General features: G+C 45.1%; 1 protein-coding gene across 1 annotated transcript in view; it reads right to left on the bottom strand.

Annotated features, from left to right (window-relative positions):
• Window positions 1-340: 340 nt before the first annotated feature.
• Window positions 341-23,045, bottom strand: part of LOC138579983 (serine protease 27-like) — a 60,965-nt gene continuing 38,260 nt past the window's right edge. Inside the window, exon 4 of the mRNA XM_069650212.1 lies at window positions 341-537. Within this exon, the coding sequence (XP_069506313.1) occupies window positions 341-537 (197 nt within the window). The remainder of the gene's footprint in view (window positions 538-23,045) is intronic.

The raw sequence follows: 23,045 nt of genomic DNA, 5'->3' as shown, positions 1-23,045 counted from the left end.
CTTCCCTCACTTGGCTAATGGACCAATTCCTCCTTGAGAACAGCTTCACCAAATGACGCCCCAACATGAAAGCAGGCTTTTTCCAAAGGTGCTCCCTAATAATGGACTCCTCTGTCAGTCTGCACTTGGCTTCAAGCTAACCTTCAGGACTTCAGGGCAGTTGCAAACAGGGGATTGTTTTAATGCTGGGTCCAAAGGGAATAGAAGGACACCGACTGTTCCTGTTGCTGCAAATCAGTGCCTGTTCCAAATCTGGGACACTTATAAATAACCAAACGACCTATAACAGTCAGCATTTTCAAGCAACTGGTTTACATCAGTCCCTCTCATGTGGGTTCATTCATTCAATGGCGTTCACACTACTCACATTGCAGAAGCTCTTCTGGCCCTGTGCAAAGCCAGCGCACAACATGTCGTTTTGGATAAGCTTCACGGACTGGCTCTGGTTCAAGAACTGTAGGTACATGGAGTTGCAAGATGCTGAATCCATGAGTGGCACGTGGAGCTCCTGAAGTGTCTGCGGTATTGGCAGGCTTACTACAGAAAAAGAGGGGTGAATACACATAAGAACAGTCTTTCTGAAGCATGCACTGAAGCCCAATTACTGTGAACAAATCATGGACTGCAAATCACACAGAGAAAGCATGTTGTATTTTGCAGTTTTGGGATAGATTAGAACTTTTTGGGTGCTAGACACTGGCATACCTCTATAGCCACCTAAGGTGTTGAAATTCACTGATGAGGTGTGCTAATAATAGATTGGGCCTCATTACGAGTTTGGGGGCAGCCATGCCCTTAATAAGGGCATGGCTGCCTCCAAACTTGGGTCTGGGTTCCTTGAATGAGGAAATACCGGGCCATTGCAACCTTGGAGGACCCAGTAATTCCTCATTCAAAAAACCCATCCCCATTCCCATTGAGCCCCCATAGGGACCGAATGGGAAAGGGGAGGGAGCTAATAACGGGCCCATTATTAGCTCCCTGGTCCCTTAGCGGGACCCGCAAAGGACGTCTGGTCTGACCAGACGTTCAGAGCGGGTCCCGCAAGGAAACCTCGTAATAGGGTGGAATGGGATTAACAGCACGGGCACCATTACCAGCGCCGGTAAACCCATTCTGCCCACCTCGTAATGAGGCCCATAGATACCAACAGCAGATAAACCCCCTCCCCAATATGCCTGATCCAGTCTACTCATTTTCCAGGATTTATACAGCATTGCAGACTTTACTTGAGCTGTAGATTATCCCCAGGGTGGAGTGTTTACAGTCAACAAACCCCAACCCCTGGCTTGTAAGCAACTGAGGGAATTTCCCAACAGGCCAGGAAGTCCTGTAATGGCAGGCAGAATGATTCACATGTCTGTCTGACTCTTCCACAGTCCCACCGGCCTTTCAGAGAATCTGGACAGTTGTGTTGACTTATTCACATACATTTTGACGTACAATGAGATAACTTTGATTATGGCGCATGTGCCATCCCATGCTGTAATTTAAAGCAAAAGATGTAAGGTAGCGGTCTGGCTCAAAATCCATACTTTTGCCATTGTGCCACTGTTGTGGTACCAAACCAAAATGAATCAATAGTAATACTGTACTTGACAGTTAACGCATTCTTTTTTTTCTCACCCGAGATGTCTGATTGATCAACATATATTGCCAATATTTTGGCACCAAACTCTCCCCAAGAGGTGACTAAAGCAGTCGTTTGAGGCGTTGTCTATTTTTTCACAACAAGGTGTACCTGTGTTAGTTAATTGGGGTAAACATTCCCTTCCCTGGTCACAACTCGCACAGATGCCTCGTTCTTAGGCTCATAAAGACTCAAGTGCAGTCATGTTCATTGTTAGACTAGAGGTTAGAAACACATTCCTGTGGAAGGGAGTAGAGATGAGTGCTTGGTTCAAGCCTCTTCATTGATGGTCTCCTTTAACATTTTGTACATTTTTTTCCTAGTACAGCCATTTAACAATATAAAAAAGGGCTACATTACAGCAACGCACTATACATTAAATGCAATTTCTCAGAGTATAAGACTTACCGTATGCACTTAAAAACTTAACACTCAAATTTTGGCCAGATTGCCATTAACCTGTGGACGCTGAATAAGTCAGTGCTAAAAAAGTGGAGGTAATTCTGTTTACCTTCATTTTTTATGCACCACCAAATTGAAAGTTAGCCGGTATTACCTGTGGCGGTATTTCCGGATGGTAAGCTTCAACCTGGAAGTAACTCCTCTACTTTACCTACAATAATCGGTAATCCCAGCAACACTCCCCACAGCAGTCCGATGGACTCCATAAATGGGGGTTCGCACTGCCAAACCACCACTTGAAATCTGGTGGTATTACTGCCAGAGGTAATACATCCAGTGGTAATACCTCTTGACCAAGTGGCGGTATCAGTAATTCCATTTGGTGGTAGTGTGGTGGAATTACCGCTGAACATCTGCCAAACTCGTAATGACCCCCATAGATCCGGTACAAGTGTGATTAGACCAAACACTGCATAACATAATCACATATGCACTGTAATGAGTCACACTGTTGTATCAACATTACACAGCAATATGTCTATGCTATTTTCTTAAATGTGTTCTTAAAAGCACCTTGTAAATTGATAGCACTGTTGTGAACTACATTTAAATATATCATAGCAAACATCATTCCTCATTGCTGTGGTCGCATTACAGCCACGGGAATGATACACCAAACGGAAGAACACTCCTCCCACCTTCATTCTCCTTTGGAGAAGCCAATTAAACCCTGCACTGAGAAAGTGTTTTCTCTTTAAACCAGGAACAAGAAGGTATGAACAACAATAACATGGCTTTCCAAGTTTACCAGTATAGAGAACTTGCTGTCAGACAGTGATGGGATAGTGTGAATAAGCAGAAGAGTGTTCAATGACTCAATGTAACTGATGTCTTTCTGGTAGATTTTTGTAGTCCAGACCTTGGTAGTACAATAGGCAGATTTTTTTATTGTTAAAGATTTAAAACACACCTACATATCTATTTGAGTACAAACCTCGTAGGGAGGCAATGTTATTACTAACGTCATTGTCCATTGACTGAAAAGATATGTTCATAATTGTATTTCTATTCGTTAATACTATTATTTCTTATTTTTTTGAAGGAGAAGAAGAGAAGGACAGAGAGTTGAGGGGCATATGTAATTCTGTGCATTGAATGAAGGGAAGTTATGAATACCGCAGATGCAAAAGAAGCATATCATTATATATCAGCAGGTGTTCTGTCTGATTTTGTGTCAGAGGGCCTGTGTGATGTCATTAATCCAAAATGGCCACCGCTACAATTTATGAATCGTAATTTGATATATAACTCCTTTCAGAGTGATCCTATCAAATATTTTTTCTAAGGACCTTTTTTGTTCACCATAAAAACTGAATAAGGGAGGTACTTAAAATAATTTTATATCTCGTATTGTTTAGAAGTTTCTATCAGCAGTTAATTTTTCATGATTTCTAACATTTTGTTTCTATTTTGTTGCAGGTTTTGGTAACTGTCAAGAAAGCGTGAAAATTATTTAAGAGCAGTTGAGGCGTGAAATTTGATTCTATCTTCCAGTAAAATAAAAATTTTAAAATGTCGATACCTCCAGATATAGAAAGTCATTTAAAAGTAGAACTTCCACCATCAGTCAAAAAAAGAAAACAGACAACAGACTTTTCTTTGTGTATCTTATGTCAACAAAGAAAGAAATCTCTACTGGTTAATCCAACATGTTATGAAAAGGTTTTACAATGTATTAAGAAGAGAGCAGAGTGGAACAATAATGAATACTTGAACATAAGTCTTCGATTAGGCAACGTAACACCTGAAGAACTGAAAATTGAAAAAGCATCATGTTATTTGAAATGCTACAAGCAATGTACTCATAAGGCAAACATGGATTGAAGAAAAAGATTGTATGGAGAGCAGTTATGTGAGCCAAAGCCATCTATTTCCAGTCATGAAGCAGAGGAAGATATAGAACTAAGCTAAACTACAAGATCAAAACTACCCATGTACGACAGAAGTAAATGCTTCTATTGCAATAAAGAAGGAAAAAAGAAGAAATCAATTATATTTGATAGCAACTGATTCAGCAGGCACCTGTTTGAAGACAGCAGTAGAACTGTTGAACATTGGCACATTGAAGATTTGTCTTAGCCATTGTACAAATACTGGAGACCCTCACGTAGGGGAAATTGCATATCACAAGTTATGTTGGAACACACATGTAGTGAATGTCTTATGACACATACCTACACTAAGAGGAAAGATGCAGCCAAATTCACGGTCTTACAAAGCAACAAATGTTACATTTGTATCTTCAATCATTGATTTTCTTCTTGAAGGCACCGTAACAACAATGGGGGAAATGGAAAAGCTTTGCAGGAAAATTGCAGATAAGAAGGGTTTAGAAGAAGGCCAGCTAAAAACAAACCAAACGTTCCATAGAAGAAGAGCTTGCATGTATTGGCATTCCCAAGTGGTGAAGACTACATAATACCATAACCTGTCAATTCACTGATTATAAAGAGCGGAATAAGATTAATTTAGATTTCAACAGGCTTGAGGACCTACTTTGACTGATGGCGGAGGTCTTGCAGTTGAATGATTTTCAAGAATGTTTCGATGAAGAGTTGGTGGATACAAATTGTAATATCACTGAAGAAACCGAGACTGATGAATGTGAGACAGAGTCAGAACCACTCACTACAGTTCTGACTTCGTCATCTTACAATTCGATTATAATTGATCCTCCAACTGAAGAAACTATAGAGTATGTTTACTTCTACTCACAGATGCCAGCCCAACCAGCACACAAACACAGCTCACATTCATGAAGAAGTTGGAGAAATTAACATCTGTTGTAACCCCAGAATCCAAAACAGTTGTAACATTGGATCTTGAGCCTTAAAATTAGCTATGGCTGAAAAAGACTTGTCAAAGAATTGGATGCTTAGACCAGGTGACCTACATATAATAATGGTGATGCTCCACTGTTCGTGGAACCTTTGAAGAACTTCACATACATGGGATATGTAGAAAAAAAACAGAATGTCATCTAGATATACAACAACACTGTGGCACAACAAATCACAAAAAACATAGTGCATGCATCTCTGGAATACTGCCGGGCTTTGGACAAGACAAAAGGTGTCACACAGTTTTTATAATTCCAGAACAGTGTCCTAAAGGTGGTCTTCCATTCATTGCCCTCACGGATCTGAATGAGATGGTAAGCTCCTTTCAGATCCAGCTTGGTAAACATCTTTGCTCCCCGCACAGCTTCATGAATATCAGGTATAAGAGACAAAGGGTGCTTTCCTTGATGGTAATGCAGTTTAAACCTTTATAGTCCAGACAGTGCTGCAACTCCGTATTATCCTTATTGGGCACAAAGAATAAAGGAGACCCAGCTCGGGACCTAGATTCTACAATAAGACAGTTCTTCAAAATGACCTGGAGATATTACCAAAGAGCTTGTTTCTCGGTTTATGAGAGCATGCACATCTTTCTGAATGGTATCATGGTATTAAGCTGGATTATAAGGACAAAAACATAGGGCCCATGGGGTGGCAATACCGTCTCCAAGCTGTCGCAAAAACAACTGCAAAACCGAGGGATTTTGGCGGTAAGGAGTCTATATTAAACTTGTAGTACCTGGATATCGTTGCTTCCACTGAAGTGAGACACAACTCTGTTTCTCTAGGATAGGCAAAAAATCCTTCATACACAATTCTGAGCACTGAAAGCAGGTACTAGCTGCCCATCTGATAGAGGGATGTGTCTCCTTAACCAAGGCAGGCCCAGTATTATCAGGAAATGAGCCATTCCTAGGACTGCAGTGTTTTCAGGAATGAGTCCTGAGGTCAGGGGTTGTCCAGCGATCCCTTCAATAGGAATGAAAATATATTGGGCCTCATTATAAGTTTGTCGGTCCAGTAACTACAGTACTGGTAAGCTAGCGGGTGCCTTTTTTTGCCCGCCAAGTCTGACCATGCGGGCGGACCGACACCCGCGAGCAGACCATGTCAGATGCACAGGCACCATTCAGAATGGTGCTGCCGCATCCCGCCTCCCCATTCCCATTGAGCCCTATGGGGCTCGAATGGGAATGGGGAGCATTTTTTTCCGGTGCCCGGGAATGGGCAATTGTCGGGTCAGGCGGGGCTGTAATGACCCGATAATTGCCCATTCCCGGGTGCCATAAATAAATGACTCTGGCGGCAGCCGTACCAGTTTTACCAGCAGGGCTACCACCAGAGTCATAATGAGGCGCATTTTCTTTGTTGAGGTATGGTGTATTATTGTGCCCATTGTTCGTCCATAAAGTTGCCTTCTGCACCTGAATCCACTAGTGCAGGTATGGACCATATGCAACTGGCTTCCCAGTATAGTTTTACGTGAGTAGCAAACAGTGCGAAGATAACAAAAGAATGTTGGAAGGAAATATCTTGGTAACCATAATCATGCTCCACAAACATTGTTCCCATCACAACTGGGAGAGATCTGGCACTGATCTCTTTCTTGGTACTAGTGGGTATCCTTTACCAAGCACTTCTTTCCACCAGAGTGCATATAGAGTCTCTGCGCCAATCTGCAAACAATTTCTTCTGAAGAGCACAGGCCATGAGCGGCTCCCAACAGCATGGGTTCAATGTTTAGGTTTAGAAAGGTAGGGGGTAGAGGCAATCCTAGAGTTCCTCTTTTCGATCCTTTCAATAGTCAGTAATCTAACAGGATTACCATCATGGCAAGGTCCAGGAAGGTTAGAGGTCTTAGAACTCCCTCATCTTTCAGGTCCTCCCTAAGGCCCAGCAGAAAAAAGGCAAAGTGTGCTTCCTTGGGCCAATTAGTTTGAAGCACGTAATATATTCCAACAAGGAAATATTGAGCTGTTGGCAGTCCAGCAGTTTCTCCTGGGCAGAATAACTTAAATCAGGTCTTCCAAACCTACCATGTAAGGCATTGAGGAAGGCTTTGAATTGATCCAAAAAGAGGCTGTAGGGAGTAAACAGAAGAGAAGCATTTGCCCGGGTGCTCCCAGTAATGTGACTGATAATTTACCCCACCTTTACATAGTCAGTGGCAAATATCTGGGGTTTTAATGTAAATTGAATGGTGCAGACACTGAGGAACACATTCAGTCAATTGGTATCCCATGTGAACTTCCAACTAACTGGTTTGCTTATGGGTTCTTCCACTATTAGGGTTTCTTAGGATGTGATAATTTGTTATAGAGTAACATTCTCTTGCCAAAGAGCTTGCACCTCAGCAGTAAAGGAGCAAGAGGCGGCCTTTCCAGGGTCTGTGGTGTGATTTTCTTTTTAGCAAAATAGTGCCTCCCTTCTGAGGAAGTCATGGCGGTTGGTTAGCCTAAAACAACCAACAAGATGTGCCCCAAAGAAGGAGACCAAGGAAGTGGGAAACATCCTCTCCTCCTGGAAAAACCCAGTAGGGGTTGGGCCTTTGTGCATCTGAGATGATGATGTATCCACAGAATTTCTGGAAAGCAAGTGAGCAGCTGAAGTTAACAATCCACTACGGAATCCACAAGATCAATGAAGGAAAATTCAAAAGGCACAGGGACAGGAATTGAAGAAATAAGGAGATTAATAGCAGTAGAAGGTACACGAACGGGTGAGCAAGGGAAGAGCAGGTAAAGAAGGGAACAACCAAAACAGAACTTTAGGAGATCGAAAAGCACACAAAAATACATACGATATAAAGCCATCTGACTTTTACAAAGAAATACCTGGCAGAACTGCAGGAATTTCAACCAGAACCGCTAGTTAAGGCGCTATCTTGGGTAGGGCAGGCATGGAATCACTGAGCTGCCGTCTTGGGATGGGCACAGATGTGCACAACTCGTGAGAATGAAGAGACCATCGGTGCAATAGGGAGAAGCGAGACATGATAGATAAAGTGGGCATGGAGATCGCCCCACCCCGGCTCTGGAGGTAAACAGAACACTAGTGGTCCCAGCGTCTCAATCTGGCACCGAATTATGGGGTGCTAGTAATGTTGAAATGTTAGAAGTAAAGGAAAATATAATTTGTAAAAGTTGCTTTGCGATGTAGCCCCTTTTCGGCTAGGGCTGGGCACAATAGGTGTTTTGCTACAATTAAAACGAATGCTCCTAATGTAATTCGGATAAACTGTGGACCACTGCAGACCTTGCAAAATACAAAAGAGCCCTCTTTCAATGTTCTTTCCCTGCCACATGCTGGTTGCTGTGGTTCAAATTCATCAAAACAATGTTCACAAATCTACATTTGTTTGATTTGTTATTCTCGTGGTCGTAAATTTCCTAATTTGAGCTTTGCTCTTTAGATCCAAGTATGAAAATTAAAACACTTGATTTCTGAAACAGCCTCAGGAATGTTTTTTTTTTATTTATTAGATTCATGACTACAACAAGTAGGCTCCTGCACTAGGATGATAAAATAGGTAATTTCACTTTTCTTGGCCATTTACCGTCCACCACCCTTTTCAGCTGAACTAACCTTGCACTTTGGACTGTCATAAAGCCATTTGAAAATGTTTTCGTTTATAAATGAAATGTAGGATGTTGACAGTAACGATAATGTGTACTTCTTTTTTATGGGCATATTTAACATGCATTTATTATATATTCTTAAAACTCTGAATTTGCAGTATTGATTCATTTAATGTATTTTGATCTGAGTAAATGATTTTGAGGAGGATGGCCATACATATCAAGAAATCACAAAGTGCATCCGTAATGCCCTAACACCTAAGAGATTAGGCCCTAATTAGAAGTGTGTTGGTCCGGAAACAAAGGTGCCGGTAAGCTTACCGGCACTGTTGTTTCTGGACCGGCACACTATGGGTTTGCCTGCCAGAGCTGCTGTGCCCAATGGGGCTGACCCTGCCGGACACAGCGGCCATGGTAGGCAAGCCGTCACAGAAGCACCAGCACCGTTAACAACCCCCATTCCCATGGGGACTTACAAATTGCCGGCGCCTGACTTCCTGGACCACCGGGGTTGTAATCCCCTGGTGTTACCGGGAAGTCAGGTGCTGGTAATTCATTCCTAGAGGGTCATTACGAGGTTGGAGTTAGCCATGGCTACCCCCTTACCGCATTTCGGGTCCGGGTTCCCGGAATAGGGACTTACCGGGTCATTCCGACCTTGGAGGACCCGGTAAGTCCCCATCCGGGAACTATTCCCCATTCTCATTTGAGCCCCCATACGGTGCCCTTACCGGTGCCGGTAATCCCTTACCACCCACCTCGTAATGACCCCTCTAGTCTGCCGAGCAGGGGCAGGGTTACCGCCGGACTCTGAATGAGGCCCATTTACAATCAGCAATCAAAGCAGAGCCAAGCTCATGTACAATGTCACAACAACAGAGCTAAGCTAAAGTACAATGTCAAAACAATTTAAAACTCGATTGGAAGATGCTGAACATCTGTTCTCGAGTTCACAACCACCAGCAGGAGCAAGCAAAACAACTAATATAACCTCTTTAAAATCACTTTTTGAAAAATTAGAACAGCTATCAAAAAGAGAAATCTCAAGGTGGTGGGAGATACCCACAATGGAAAAATATATTCAAGACAACAGAATCCCAAGTGGCTTGACAATTTGTATATTCCCATTGTTTGAAGAGGATGAAATCGAAGCACTAAAAGATTGGGAATCATTACTCGTCACCACGTCCAAAGAAATGATGTACACCGTTATCACTCAAGCCAAAAAAGCACATGAGGCAATACTTAAAGAGATAGATCTAATAAAGAAACAAATTGCGGAGTTGAATGCTCCATAGGCCACCTTCAAAAACGGCCAAAATCTTGACAACTATCTTGCACTCTATACAAATGAACTCAAAATCAAGAAGCAAAGGGAATTTTTCAGGGATGAAATGGACTACAAATACAAAAGGGTCTCCACTTTTCAAAAACCCCAGCCTATCAAAACCAACAAACCACCCACCAAACCTTTCATTAAACCCTCCAAACCATTCCTTACATCACCGGAATCCTCAGAAGCTGAATCAGCCAGTGAAAATGAATCAGGAGCTACCACATCAACCATTCCAGATAAACTACAAGAAGAAACTCCATTCCCTTTTTTAGAAGAATACCAAAGATACAGATTAGCAAGGACATATCCAGTATTCAAATCATTGCTTCCAAAACCAAAAACCATCGAAGCTATATCAACAAATGGAAACCCACACAAAGAGGCAAGAGAGGCAAGGGCAGCATTCGGAGACACCACAAATACCAAAGGAATCTTCACCAGATCAAAAAGCAACCAACCCAGGAAGACTTAGTAGCAAAACTTACAAATACAGAACTCTTCACTGACCTAAATTTAGCGCTTAATAAAGGCTTTCATGTTGCCCCTCAAACCACATGAATCATTTTCTTACCAACTTGGATCTATTTAAACTCTGCAGAAGACTAAAATTGAAAAAATACTTCAGTATAAAAATAAAGAAACCCACAACAGAAGCCTCATCCATACTATCAGGATTATCAACACAAATTATGGAAGACACAATAGATCTAATGAATATTCAGGAAACTACAGATATCCACACCTTACAAACATTTGCATCCGACTTAAACTTGAACCTTGGCTTAACAGCAGAAACAACGTTAAAAGCAAAATCCAAATTCAACCCCTACTTTACATCAGAAAATGCAATAGACATTTTTCAACAGCTAGTCACTAATGATCTCAGGAAATTTTACTTAAAAGGCTCAGAATCATCAAAAATACAATGGCCCTCATTACGAGTTTGGAGGTAAGGTACGGCCCTTACCGGCATGGAGCAAATACCGTGTCCGTGTTGCCACAAGGCCGCTATTAGAGGGCGATTAGGAGTATGCGGGCACGAGCTTTGCGCCATGCCGGTAACAACCTTTCCGCCATGCCGTAAAAGGGCAAAAAATTGCCCTTACCGTCATTGCGCGAAGCGCAGATAGCTCCACCGCCATCCAAGCCATCGGCATTAGCGGTGACCGCTATTAGCGGTGACCGCAATAATCGGTCACCGCTAATAAGCGGAACCGGAAGTAGCGTCATCGCACAGGAACGGGAAAGAGCATGGTGGCCATCTTTAAAAACACAATCCATTGCCATCCTCTGTAACCAGGAGCCATCTCACCACCACACCTCTACCACACCTCTACCACTACCTGCAGCATCTTACACAGGGACGTCATTTAGGGGTCGCCAGAGGTCGCAAGAGCGACCTCTGCCGTTTGGCCAGCGACCTCTGTCAATCTCTTGCGACCTCTGGCAAGAGGAGGGGGTGTGGCCATAGCTACCTTCATGCCGTGCTGCGTGCTGGTCCTCCATTTTGCACGTGTTTTATCTGAAGCTGTGCGCGGCGCTGCTGAGCCCCTGTCCTTCTGTGTCCAAGCAAGCCAACTTCACGGTGCTCACGGTGAGTAAATAGTCTTGAGTTGGTCGGTGGGTGTGGGCAGTGGCTGTAGGTGAGTGTGAGTCTGACTGAGGTGAGGTCAGGGGGCCGTGGGCGGACGTGTGCGTGGGGGTTGCCTACACATATAACGGAGCTGCCTTGCGTCATTAATAAAGGGAACGTGCATGCAGGAGAAGAGCCGCGCTGAAGTTGATTCACTGCTAGCCTGGCTAGAATCACTTGGATCAGGTCCATGTGAGCGTGTAAGAAACGGGAATGGATGGGCAATGCTCTGGGGTTTGCCTGCGGTTTTGCAGCTTTATTTTGTTAAAAAGGAACATGGAAATCATGGCGCAGAGGTAAAATTGCTCTTTTATAAAATACGTCCTTTTAGACCCATAAATATGTGTTGGAAACCTGTCAAAATAGTGCTAAAGGTTCATGCCAGGTCGGCAACCACGTCCCCTTACGTTCATGCAGCACAGTGGGTTATGCACCTGCTGCCGAGATCTGTGTTCTACATGTACATCACGGATTCAGATTCTGGCAAAGAAGACTTATTGTTGCTTTCTTTCACAGGCAACACATTCTGTGTAATTAAATTAGGGGATAGTGGCAGTTGATATTCCCAGTGCTAGGAAATGGCAGAACGTAGTGCAGCCCGTGCTGTGCAAGCAAGCAAGCATTGACAAAGACAATAGGTGTGGCTTTATCAAATGCCATTTTCCCTCTATATCCAGGGGCTACAATTTACCAGTATTTTCAGCATATGCTAGATGAAGCGCCAGACGCCCGGATAGTACCATCCAATGCCAAGTAAAGAGTCTATGCCTACGGACAGCCAACCCTGCCCAGGTCAGGGCCCACATCAGTCTCGGGAGAATTGCTCAGGGGCAACGTGAAGCAAGATGACATGGAGCACCACAGGTTCAATCCCTTGGTCCGTGCTTAGAAACCTCTGAGTAATAAGCGCATTATAAATATCATATCATTTACAACAATTGCACGTTAATGAGAAAGGGAATGCTGCCAAACTGCCTTTAAATTACAGGACCTGAGAACACAGTCTTTTAATTTTTAGAGAGATATCACATCTCAAAAATACTCTGTAAGTATATCCAAGTAGGCCCTGATGCATAGGCATCATATGCCAGGAGCAACCCCTTTCTCTAGTCTCACCAACTCCACGTGTATTATTCTCTACTGGGCATTTCTAACAAGCTTACGTAGAACAACTGGTCACTTCTCAACACATAATGACAATGGGAGGGGTGACTTCAATGATGCCTGGAATTTAGACTGGAGGATGTGGGCGATGTTCCACATGATTAAAATCTGCACTGGAAATCTGTGACCTCAGAGCTGTTGTTTCTAAAACCTAGTTATGAACTACACTTCCCAGAATGCACTCTGCACTAACTTTATAGATGTCCTCATGGAAACACATAGCAAAACTGAATTTGCCATAACAGCGGACTCACAGGATTACAAATTCCATAATGTACTGTGTTTCAGGCAGAAAACCCATAAGACTACATGCCATGTTGTATTCTGCCTCACAATGTGCAGGAACAGCAACAGAACTATATACCAGAACACTGTACCGTGTGACTTAGGACTTCATGGACCATAATGCACTTGTCTCTAAGGCTCACAATGAACCACATCCAATGTTTTTTTTCCAGTTCTTTCGTCCTCTCAGCCCTGCTTCTAAACCCACCCTCCCATACGCACATTGGGTGAGGGTTGGGGCGGGTGTGTGGGCTTTGGAGGCAGACAACCAATGTTGCAAAGGAGTTGGGTCAATCCAGCAAGACAGGAGGAGGCAGCTGTTAACGGACCGCCCCTCACTGACTTCCTGCTCTTACCATATAAAGGTGTTTATGGATGGATATATATCAAATCATGAGCAGAAAAAAAAACGGAGCTGTCCCTTCTTCTGGGCCTACTGTCTGGCCCTACAGAATGGCAATGCGCTGCCTACATAAAAGGAGGAGAAATCAGCAAAAACCTAACACAGACTTGACTTCATTCATACTGCAGGCGAAAGCAGGGGCTGTGTAGGCGCAGCTTGCTTTGCACACAGGCCAGGCCGTCAGGAAAGGTGCTATGGAGGCTAAGGCACACAGGCATCGCACTCCTGCTGTGCTCAGCAGATGATTCCGCTTGCACTGAGACATTTGCTCATGCAGGCTTTATTTTGCGATCATGTTCCCTGCGTGCCTACATCGGTGAAGCATACATGGAGGAAATATTAGTACTTTGGAAAGTTGGCTTTAAGTTGTGTATCCAAGTAAAATCTTTTTACATAAATTGTTGCCTTTTGGTCCAAAGCTCCCTATTCTCACTTAAACTGAACCTTAATGTCTGCTGGCTGCTACTTTTAACATTTATGCTATTTAATGTAGACAATAAAGTGCTGGTTACCAACTCCCTGCGCTCTGCTTTTTAGTTGGGTAAAGCTCAGTAACCACTCCTTAAATTACAGCCCTATATTATTCACTATGCTACACCACTTCATCCATGATATGATAGGTTATTTATAACCTGCTTAATACCCAGAGGTTTCTAAGCACGGATGTGTAGTCTTGCTTCCAAGGCCAGCATGTTTTCCGTAAGCTATCCTCCTGATGAGCTATCTGGGTGGCTTAGCTTGTGTTTATCGTTTTGTGGGGTTCAGTTTCCTTCTTGTAGCCCATATATTTTTTGTTTTTCTTCAATGTTCTGAGTCACTAAGTCCCTTAGGGGGCGGATTCAATTTTGAGATGTACCCCATGTGCAGGGCCACTGATGATGGGCAGTAGGTGTCCAGTGCAGGGGTGGTAAATGTCTTGCACTTGCAACAATAAGGAGGTTGAATGAAAGGGGGGGGATCTGCACTAGAACATAAGGGCCTGAAAGTCCTGGCCGTGTTGGGGATTAATCATTTTATATATTAGGCTTAAATGACGGAGGGAGAACCGCGGAGCAAGCGTCTCCGAGAGGAAGAGTAGTACCCTCACCAACCCCGCCCCTGCCTCGTGAGCATAAAGCACTAATCTGTAGGATTAAGCACTGGCTCTTCGCCCAGGTGACCAAAGGGCCACCGGATATATTTCCAGACCAAGGCTGCCAATGGCGCAAGCTTTACCAAACTGTCCCCTCCCAACCCCAAGCCAGTGGCCTTCACCCAACGGGTTACACGAGAGAAAATGAAGGGCTCTTGCACAGCGCAATCTGTGGCTGGAACAGTTTCTAGGCCCTACGAGGGTTAGCGGAGTGCGATTTTCAGGCGATATACGGTCTGGCATACAGGTTGTATTTATGTATTGAAGTGTCGTAAAGCTCAACAAGCAGAGCAAATGGCAGAAAGCACAGGTGGGGGTAGGCAGCAGGGAGAGTGGGGAGGTCTGCTCGGGGCTGCAGTGGTCCCCTCCCAGCCCTACCACATTGTACACTTGTACAGATAGTTTACACAAAAAGTTTGCAAAAAAGCTATGGTTCTTAGTGAACGATTTAAAAGTCGATGTTGAGAGGCAGTCGCCGTCGCCCTTTTGGGGCTCCTTTAGGATGCCACTTCCTGAGATGTCACAAAGGGCATGGTCAAATGACGTCACTTCCTGTGATGTCACTCTGGGGGGGCGTGGCATTGTGATGTCACTTCCGCTACCCCTGGCATTTTGGTGAAATGACGTCCCTGATCTCACAATGCCCAAAGCACTCAAACAAAAGTGCAGAGCACTTGCGCAAGGAGCGCTTCTCACCAGTGGAGTTGAATATGCTGGCCGGGACGCTGCAAGAACATGCGGATGTCGTATTCTCCACCAACAAGTCTCGACCTGCATTGCAGTGGAAGAAGGAGATATGGGCGGAGGTGGCCCAGAAAGTGAGTGTCATTGGCACCATACCCGCACTCCTAAAGATGTCTGGAAGCACTGGGACGACCTGTGCTTACGCGTGCCTCTCTGCCAACACAAGCAGGGGATGGCAACAGGTGGAGGTGCGGACTCCCCCATTAAGATGCAACCCTGGGAGGAGATCTGCGCAGGCACCATTGGGATGGAGGCTATTGAGGGAGTGGGGGACATGGAACGAGGAGCCCCGTCATCGGCTGATGCAGGTAGGTGTCCCAAATGAAACACTGCAAAGACCAACACGATGATGTCCCCCTGAACTGATGGAAAGCAGGGTCCACCAGACACATATTTGCAAGACTCCCTAAAGGCAGTGCACAGCACCATCTTGTCCACATGCATGATGTACCCCATATATGTCTCATCCCAGACACATCCTTGCATCACCCACCCAAAAGCCAAGCAACCTGTATGTCGCTACCCCAATGCCAATCAACTGCCATTCCATATCAATGCAGCTACCCCAATGCATGCCTGATGCATGTAGACCTATCACTAATCCTCTCCCTCTATTGGTCCCCCACAGGCACGCCATCAGACAGCGATGACCAGGACCCCAGGGAGGATGCTGCAACACCACACAAGAAGGCCAGGGGCAGGGAGGGAGAAATCCGCCCCTCTACATCAAGGGGAAGAGGGCAACCTGGACTATCGCGGAAGGGCAAGACAACCCGAGAACCCACAGCACCAATGTGCCCTATGGCCCCCACCATAGCACCCACACCAGCCACCAACACACAGGAGCCAGTGGCTGAAGGCACTGTATCGGCTGCCAGCAGTACTGTGGGGGAGACAGCTGCACAGCAGCCGTGTCCGATGACGAGGCAGATGTTCTGCCACACGGCACAACCAACGCTACAGGCCCCCCGCATTCACCACAGCTCTCCCCATCCAGCATAAACAACAGCAACAGCCATGAGCTGTCTCATGGGGAGTCATGGCCTGGTATTTTCAGCCCCACGCCAACCGTGCATGAGGAACCAACCATGTCGGTAGCACCTCACACATCCACCAGTGTCCTGAACAGCCAAGAGGGGATCAGGGCAATCCAGAAGCGGCAGGAGGAGTTCACAGGGCTGTTGACACAGCACATCACAGAATGTGGCCGGGCAAGGGATGAGATAAGGGAATGTGCTTCATCCATCAAATCTGCGATTGAGACCTCCTCAAAAGACATATGCAGTGAATTGGCAGCAGTGCGGCAGGTCCTCTCTCAAATGGTGGCAGCAATGGAGGCCATGCGTCTGGCACAGGTGGCAGAACAACCTGGGACATACTCCAATGCCAGCTCCACTAAGTCCAGCCCCCTGCGTAGGTCTGGGCGGAACCTGCGCAGGTCGGACAGGGGTCCAACTACTGCCGGAAGAGGAGAAGGGTTGTAGGTTCAGCCAGGCATTCTGGTCTCATGTGGATTTATGGTGCATGCCAGTGCACACCATGTGTGGGGAAGTTGAGGGGGGAGGGGGAGGAGGGAGAGGGTGTGTGAGGAAGTTGTGGGGGGAGGGGAAGGGGGAGAGGGTGTGTGGGGAAGTTGTGGGGGGAGGTGAAGGGGGACGTGGGTGTGTGGGGAAGTTGAGGGGGAAGGGGGGGAGTGGGTGTGTGGGGTGGAGAGCTTGTGCACTTGATATGTTACATATTCTGAATACACCTGTTGTGAAATCTGAAATCACATGTGCGGACATTGTTTATTGTGTACGTGTGCTTTATTGGTGAACAGTCTACAGTGTCCATGTCCCTGACACACCCAGTGCCCTGAGTTCCACCTCCATGTCACACTCCCCATCCATGTGTGCTAGAAACATTGGTCAATCAGAGTCTGACGCATGGCACGTCCCTCCTGTGCATCGCTGCCTCCCTGAAGTGCAGCCCCAACTCCACCCTCCTCATCCTCATCATCAGGTGGTTGCAGTTCAGCGTCAGGGGGCAGAGGCACATTCCGTCTGATGCACATACTGTGTAGCATGACACATGCCATGACGATCTTGCCCACCTTCTCATGGCCGTACGTGTATGTGCACGATTGTAGTCCTCCTCGTGCCTGTTCTGTGGGTTCCGGACTGGGGTAAGGAGCCACCCCTTCAAGGGATAGCCTGCATCACCTGCATGTGTGCAACAATGATTATGTGTAGGTCCTCACATCATATGGGACCTGTATCAATGACACCATAGCATGCATTCATTTCCTGTTTGCACCCAGAGATCCATGCATGAATAGAGACACATGATGTGACTGCTATGTGTGTATTCCTCTTACAGACAGGTGTGCGTGCCATCGTCTAGTGGGTGCAGCGGGGGGCAATTCCTTGTGAGTGCTCATGCACTGTGGTAGTCCACACTGGTTTTTCCCATGATCTGGGTGATGTACAGTGATTTGTATGCTTCCATCCTGTGAACGTTGATGGCAGCGTCATGATGATCTCACTATGCACGACAAATGGTGACATGCTGTTTTGGTGGACCTCTGTGTTGGTGTAGGGGTGTGTTCATGTATTTTGCCCTCATGTGGCTCCTTTGTACGCAGTAATGGAGACCTGTCCTTTTTGATGATGGTATTTGGTGCTGTGCATTGGTCATCCTTATTGCTTGTTGCTGCATTGTGCTGTGGGGGCTACGGTCTGATTATGTGCAGTGTACATGTTGATGGCTATGTAATGTTTGTTGCACTACATCATTTTCGTGGTAGGGAAGCTTACGTCTTGCATTTTGTGGTCAGGTGTCGGGTCAAGTCTGGCCTGCTTTGGGGTACGAGCATGGTACATCCTCTCAGGTACTCTCAGCCAGGTGAAGTATGCATCCCCCCCACCCCCATCTCAGCCAGGTGAAGTATGCATCTCTCCCTCCCATCTCAGCCAGGTGAAGTATGCATCTCCCCCCCCATCTCAGCCAGGTGAAGTATGCATCTGGCCCCCCCATCCCAGCCAGGTGATGTATGCATTTCTCCCCCCATCTCAGCCAGGTGATGTATGCATCTCTCCCCCCTCCCATCTCAGCCAGGTGAAGCATGCATCTCTCCCCTCAATCACCTACCCACATCGCATTACCATGAGCCTGACATGCAACTCACTGGGAAGCCAGGTTCTCTGCCCTGCATGTCGCTCCATGTAGCCTGGTATCGTGGAGTTCCGCAAGACCATTGAATCATGGATTGATCCGGAAAATCGGGCACAACAATGTGTGATGATCTTGTTTGAGTCACATACAATTTGCACCACGTTGATGGAGTGGTATAACCTACGGTTGCGGTACACTACCTCCATGGCATGTGGGACCACCAATTCGACATGGGTGCAGTCGATGGTGCCAATGCAACCAGGGATGCTGGCCAGTGAATGGAAACCAACTTTGGTGTTGGAGATCTCCTGGGCTATCAGTGGTAGGAAAATGTGGTCGCCTGTGTGCTTCAGGAGGGCATCAAGCACTTGGTTCAGCGTACGTGAGAATAATGGTTGTGATATGCCATGCATGTAACCCACTGTGTGCTGGTAGGTGCCAGAGGCCAGGAAGTGGAGCACAGACACTACCTTCAGTAGAGGTGGGATGGCGGTGCGTATTTCAATCAGGCTGACGATGTTGTCATGTATCATGTCCGCAATGGTGGTGATGGTGTCCCGGTCCAGACGGTACAGGGTGTGGATCTGCTCAGGGGTTAGGTTGAATGGACTGGCTCGGATGCGAGGGATTGGGGGATGCCTGCGTGGTACCACTGGCTGCACTGTTGGGGCATGCTGGGCCTGCCTCACCCTCCTTCTCCTCCTGCATCTCCTCTGTGCTGCCTGTTGTTGTTGTTGTTGCAGCAGTTCCACTGCAATCATGTCCTCCAGCCCCAGCATTGCTAGTAGTAGTGGAATCATTTTGGTGTGTGATTGGGTGTGGGAAGGGGTGGGGTGTGCTCCTTTTGTGCTGGCCCAGTCTATATTGCCTACACCTGTGCTGATTGTGTGCACCTGTGGCAGTTGGGAACACTGCACATGTCCATTTACGGGTGGTTCGCGATGCCGGTATTTACTCCATGCCGGTAAGGTACTTTTCGGGCTTTAGTAGGACGTTATTGCCATGTCCGCCTGACTTGTGATGGCCTCCTGTTTACTCATGCCAGTATTTCCGGCATGAAAGGTTGCGTGCCCGCGCCCATGCCGCTATTTGAGGCACCGTTAGTTACGGTGCCGCTAATAGCGGGTTGGTGGGTCGTAATGGCCCAGAGTGGTAAACGATGCCGTTAATCCTCTACCGGTCTCGTTTATCCCTTACCTCCAACCTCGTAATGACCCCAAATGACATTTAACGTTTCCTGAATTCAAAGCAATACAAGATCTCAGAGAAAATCAGGACATAACAGTAAAACAAGCTGACAAGGGAGGCAAAATAGTACTCCTTAACACCAAGGACTACATGAAAATGGCAAACCTTCATCTTCAAGACCCCAACTGATATGACAAATTTGACAAAAACCCACTGCCCCAAATATCACAAGAATGGCAGAGCCTAAACAATCATTGGTTTAATCAAGGGCTGCTAACTGAAGATGAGAATAATTTTTATGAAAACTCCACATCCAGTTCTAACAACAGTTTACTTCATACCCAAGATGCACAAACCTTTCTCTCAACTTCCACCAACAAGACCATTCATAAATGGGATTGGATCCCTCAAAGAACCAATTTAAGAGATTATTGACAAGCACCTTCAACCACTACCTAACGGAATGTCCTCCTTCATACAGGACACCAAACATGATATCCAGCAATTAACTGCTTTCAATTGGGAACCGGACTTCAGATTAGTCACATATGATGTTACATCACTTTATACCAGCATTCTACATACCAAAGGAATTGACACCATATATTACTTTCTCAAAACAAGATCAATTTCCTACCATCAACAGAATCTTATGATATTAGAAATGCTCCACTTCACACTCAACAACAAAACGTTCATGTTTAAGGATGGTATTTTCAGACAAAAACAAGTAACAGCTATGGGCGCCAAATTTCCCCCAGCATACGCCAACATCTATATGTGCCACTTTGAGCTGTACCATTCTTGCCAACATACTATATTTACGGAACATAACTGCATTGTTTACTGGGACAGGTTCATTGATGACATCCTAGAGAACTCCATTAGGAGACATTGAAACTCACAACACTGTTTCCTAAATCAAAGACAAGAATACTTATGTAAGTAAAACTCACTTTCACAATTCGGCAAACTCGAATGTCACAATTTTACATTTCAATTGTTCAAGTGTGAAACAAAATGTAACTGAAAATATTAGCGGAACATACCGCCATACATCATAAACTTGTCATACTCTAATGTTCAGCCTCCCTCAACATCTGAGGAGTCCCCTATACATAAAGGACCATAAACCCTGTTGCATTAAACTTAAACAAGTGGTTACTGGAGATAGCCCAAATCGATTATGTCTCTCTCTGTATTTACCCCCAAGGGTTCAACGCCAAAATACTCACCCATTTGATATACTCTCCCGAAAAACCAATTACCAAATTGGGGAAACACGTGTCGAGGGATTACTAAGAGGCATCGCTCGAAACAAATTGGTACTAAAATCTCGTCAATAGAAGGACTACCAAGAGATACCATTTGCGATTGACAGCTAAAAAAGCAACTAAAGCAACAAAGAATCACAATCAACACTATTGATGTGAAGTAACATCATAATCAATAATAAGCAACCATAAAAACCAAGAACTGCAATCAGTGCCATTGATGTGAAGTAACATCTCAATACCTAACAAGTAAGACTTTCAAAGACAATTGATACCTATATGAAGTAATAACATAGAGAGACCACTAAAGGACAATCTATCACCAAGAGACCCTTAATGAGCCAAACAATACACAATTGAAATTTAAACATCTCCAGACAGTGTGTGTAAAACAATAAATGTATTGAAACACAATACCTGTGTGATTGATTTCATTTGGCGCAATATCAGGTGATTTAAATTGCTACAATTATTCATTACATTGGGCAGCCTCAATGTGTTAATCACCATAATGTTGCAGCCACAGGAAGTACTCAAACTTAAGACAGCTAACAATTAGAGCTCGCTATTAGATTGCCCAAAGGCTGCAAATTTAGCTTTTTAAAAACATTAACAATGGGAGACGCTTAGAAGTGGGGCTAGACTCCCATAAAAAGGGCAGGAATATTCAGAGGGTTATAAGAGATGGAGCCCCGGAGAATGCAATGGAATGCTTGAGGCAAGAAGAGGAGCAGCAGGAGCAGAGGCAGACGGATGAAGGTTGCAGAGAGTTGCTCAGGATGTAATAGAAAGAAGAGATGACTGAAAGAGGTGGAGAGGAGTTGAAAGTGGATGTTAAGGGGAGGGGACAAATAAAGAGAACAAAGTAGGTAAAAGAGGAGGAAGTGGTGGAATAGGGACATGAGAGAAAAAAGTGGAACACCAGAGAAGGGGATAAGGTTGGAGTAAAGATTACAGAAAAGAAGGCGGAGGGCGTAGGGATTAAAGAGAAATTAGTTTGTAAAAGCTAGAGGAGAAATGACACTGCCTTGTCTAGTATTTATAGAAATCTTAACTGGCTTCAAGGTACAGTTCTTCTTCTTGAAACTTGTGCTAGGACAATAATAATTCACTTTAAATAATCTAAAGATTTTAGAACCAAATCCACATTTAAGAAAGCCCCCCTCCTTAAATAGTTCCAGACCACTTGGTTAAAAATGTTTTCAACATCAACAGAAAGTGGGGCCACACAGAATCTCTCCCATTATGCAATGCCAATCACATTCATCACCCACATGATATTATCAAGAGTTTGCCTTCCAATGACAAATCCTTTCAGCTTTGGAAGTAGTTGAGAAAGATTTTTGGCCAGGACCTTTGAAGATATGCATGCATCATAGTTTAAAACAGGTACTGGATGGTATGCAGTGTAGGGATGGGGGTCTGTACCCAGTTTAAGGAGAATGCAAAGTGATGAATCATCCATTGACTGTGTAACCAATCCTGTGTCCTACAAGCTATTAACTAGGAAATGTTAGAATTTCTTATAGAATGCGGCTGACAGCCCAGAGCATTGTTGCATGGGAGAGATTTAAGCACGCAAATCATTTCCTCACTTGTGATTTCTGCTTCGAGGGTTTCCTTTACATGATATGATATGATGTGGCATTTATAACGCACCTGTACACAAGTGTTTCTAGGCGAGACAAGACAAGGAGGGAGACCAGAGAGGGAGGACAAAATAAAGATCTTACTAAGAGAGAAAGCAGAAGAGAAAGGGAAGGTCTTGAGTTGCTTCCGGAACCGGAGGTGGTTCTGCTCAAATTTGCGAGAGGCAGGGAGGCTGTTCCAGAGGGAGGCCCCAGCAAGGAGATAGATCTGCCCCCAACTCTCTGCTTGGAGAAGCGTCTGACCCTCAGAGAGTTGGAGTTGGATGAGCAGAGAGCTCGAGAAGGAAGATGTTTTGGAAGAGAAAGTTGGAGGTAGAACCGTCCCAGGCCCCAGAAAGCCTTGTGGATGATGCAGAGGATCTTGAAGTTGATCTTTGTAGCCACGAGGAGCCAGTGAAGAGATTTCAGAGATGGAGAGATATGAACCCTGGGCTTGAGGCCAAGGACAAGTCTCACATGGCTTCATATGCGTGGATGCATCACTTCAGAAAAAAATGTGTCCTGGCTTTCAGGGTCTGAATCATCTGCACTAAACAGACATAAGGTGCGCTGGGAAACCAATTCCAGCTTCTTA

This window comes from Ambystoma mexicanum, chromosome 3p (assembly GCF_040938575.1).
Source record: "Ambystoma mexicanum isolate Mex_15411 chromosome 3p, UKY_AmexF1_1, whole genome shotgun sequence".
NCBI lineage: Eukaryota > Metazoa > Chordata > Amphibia > Caudata > Ambystomatidae > Ambystoma > Ambystoma mexicanum.
This window is presented reverse-complemented; position numbering and strand designations above follow the sequence as displayed.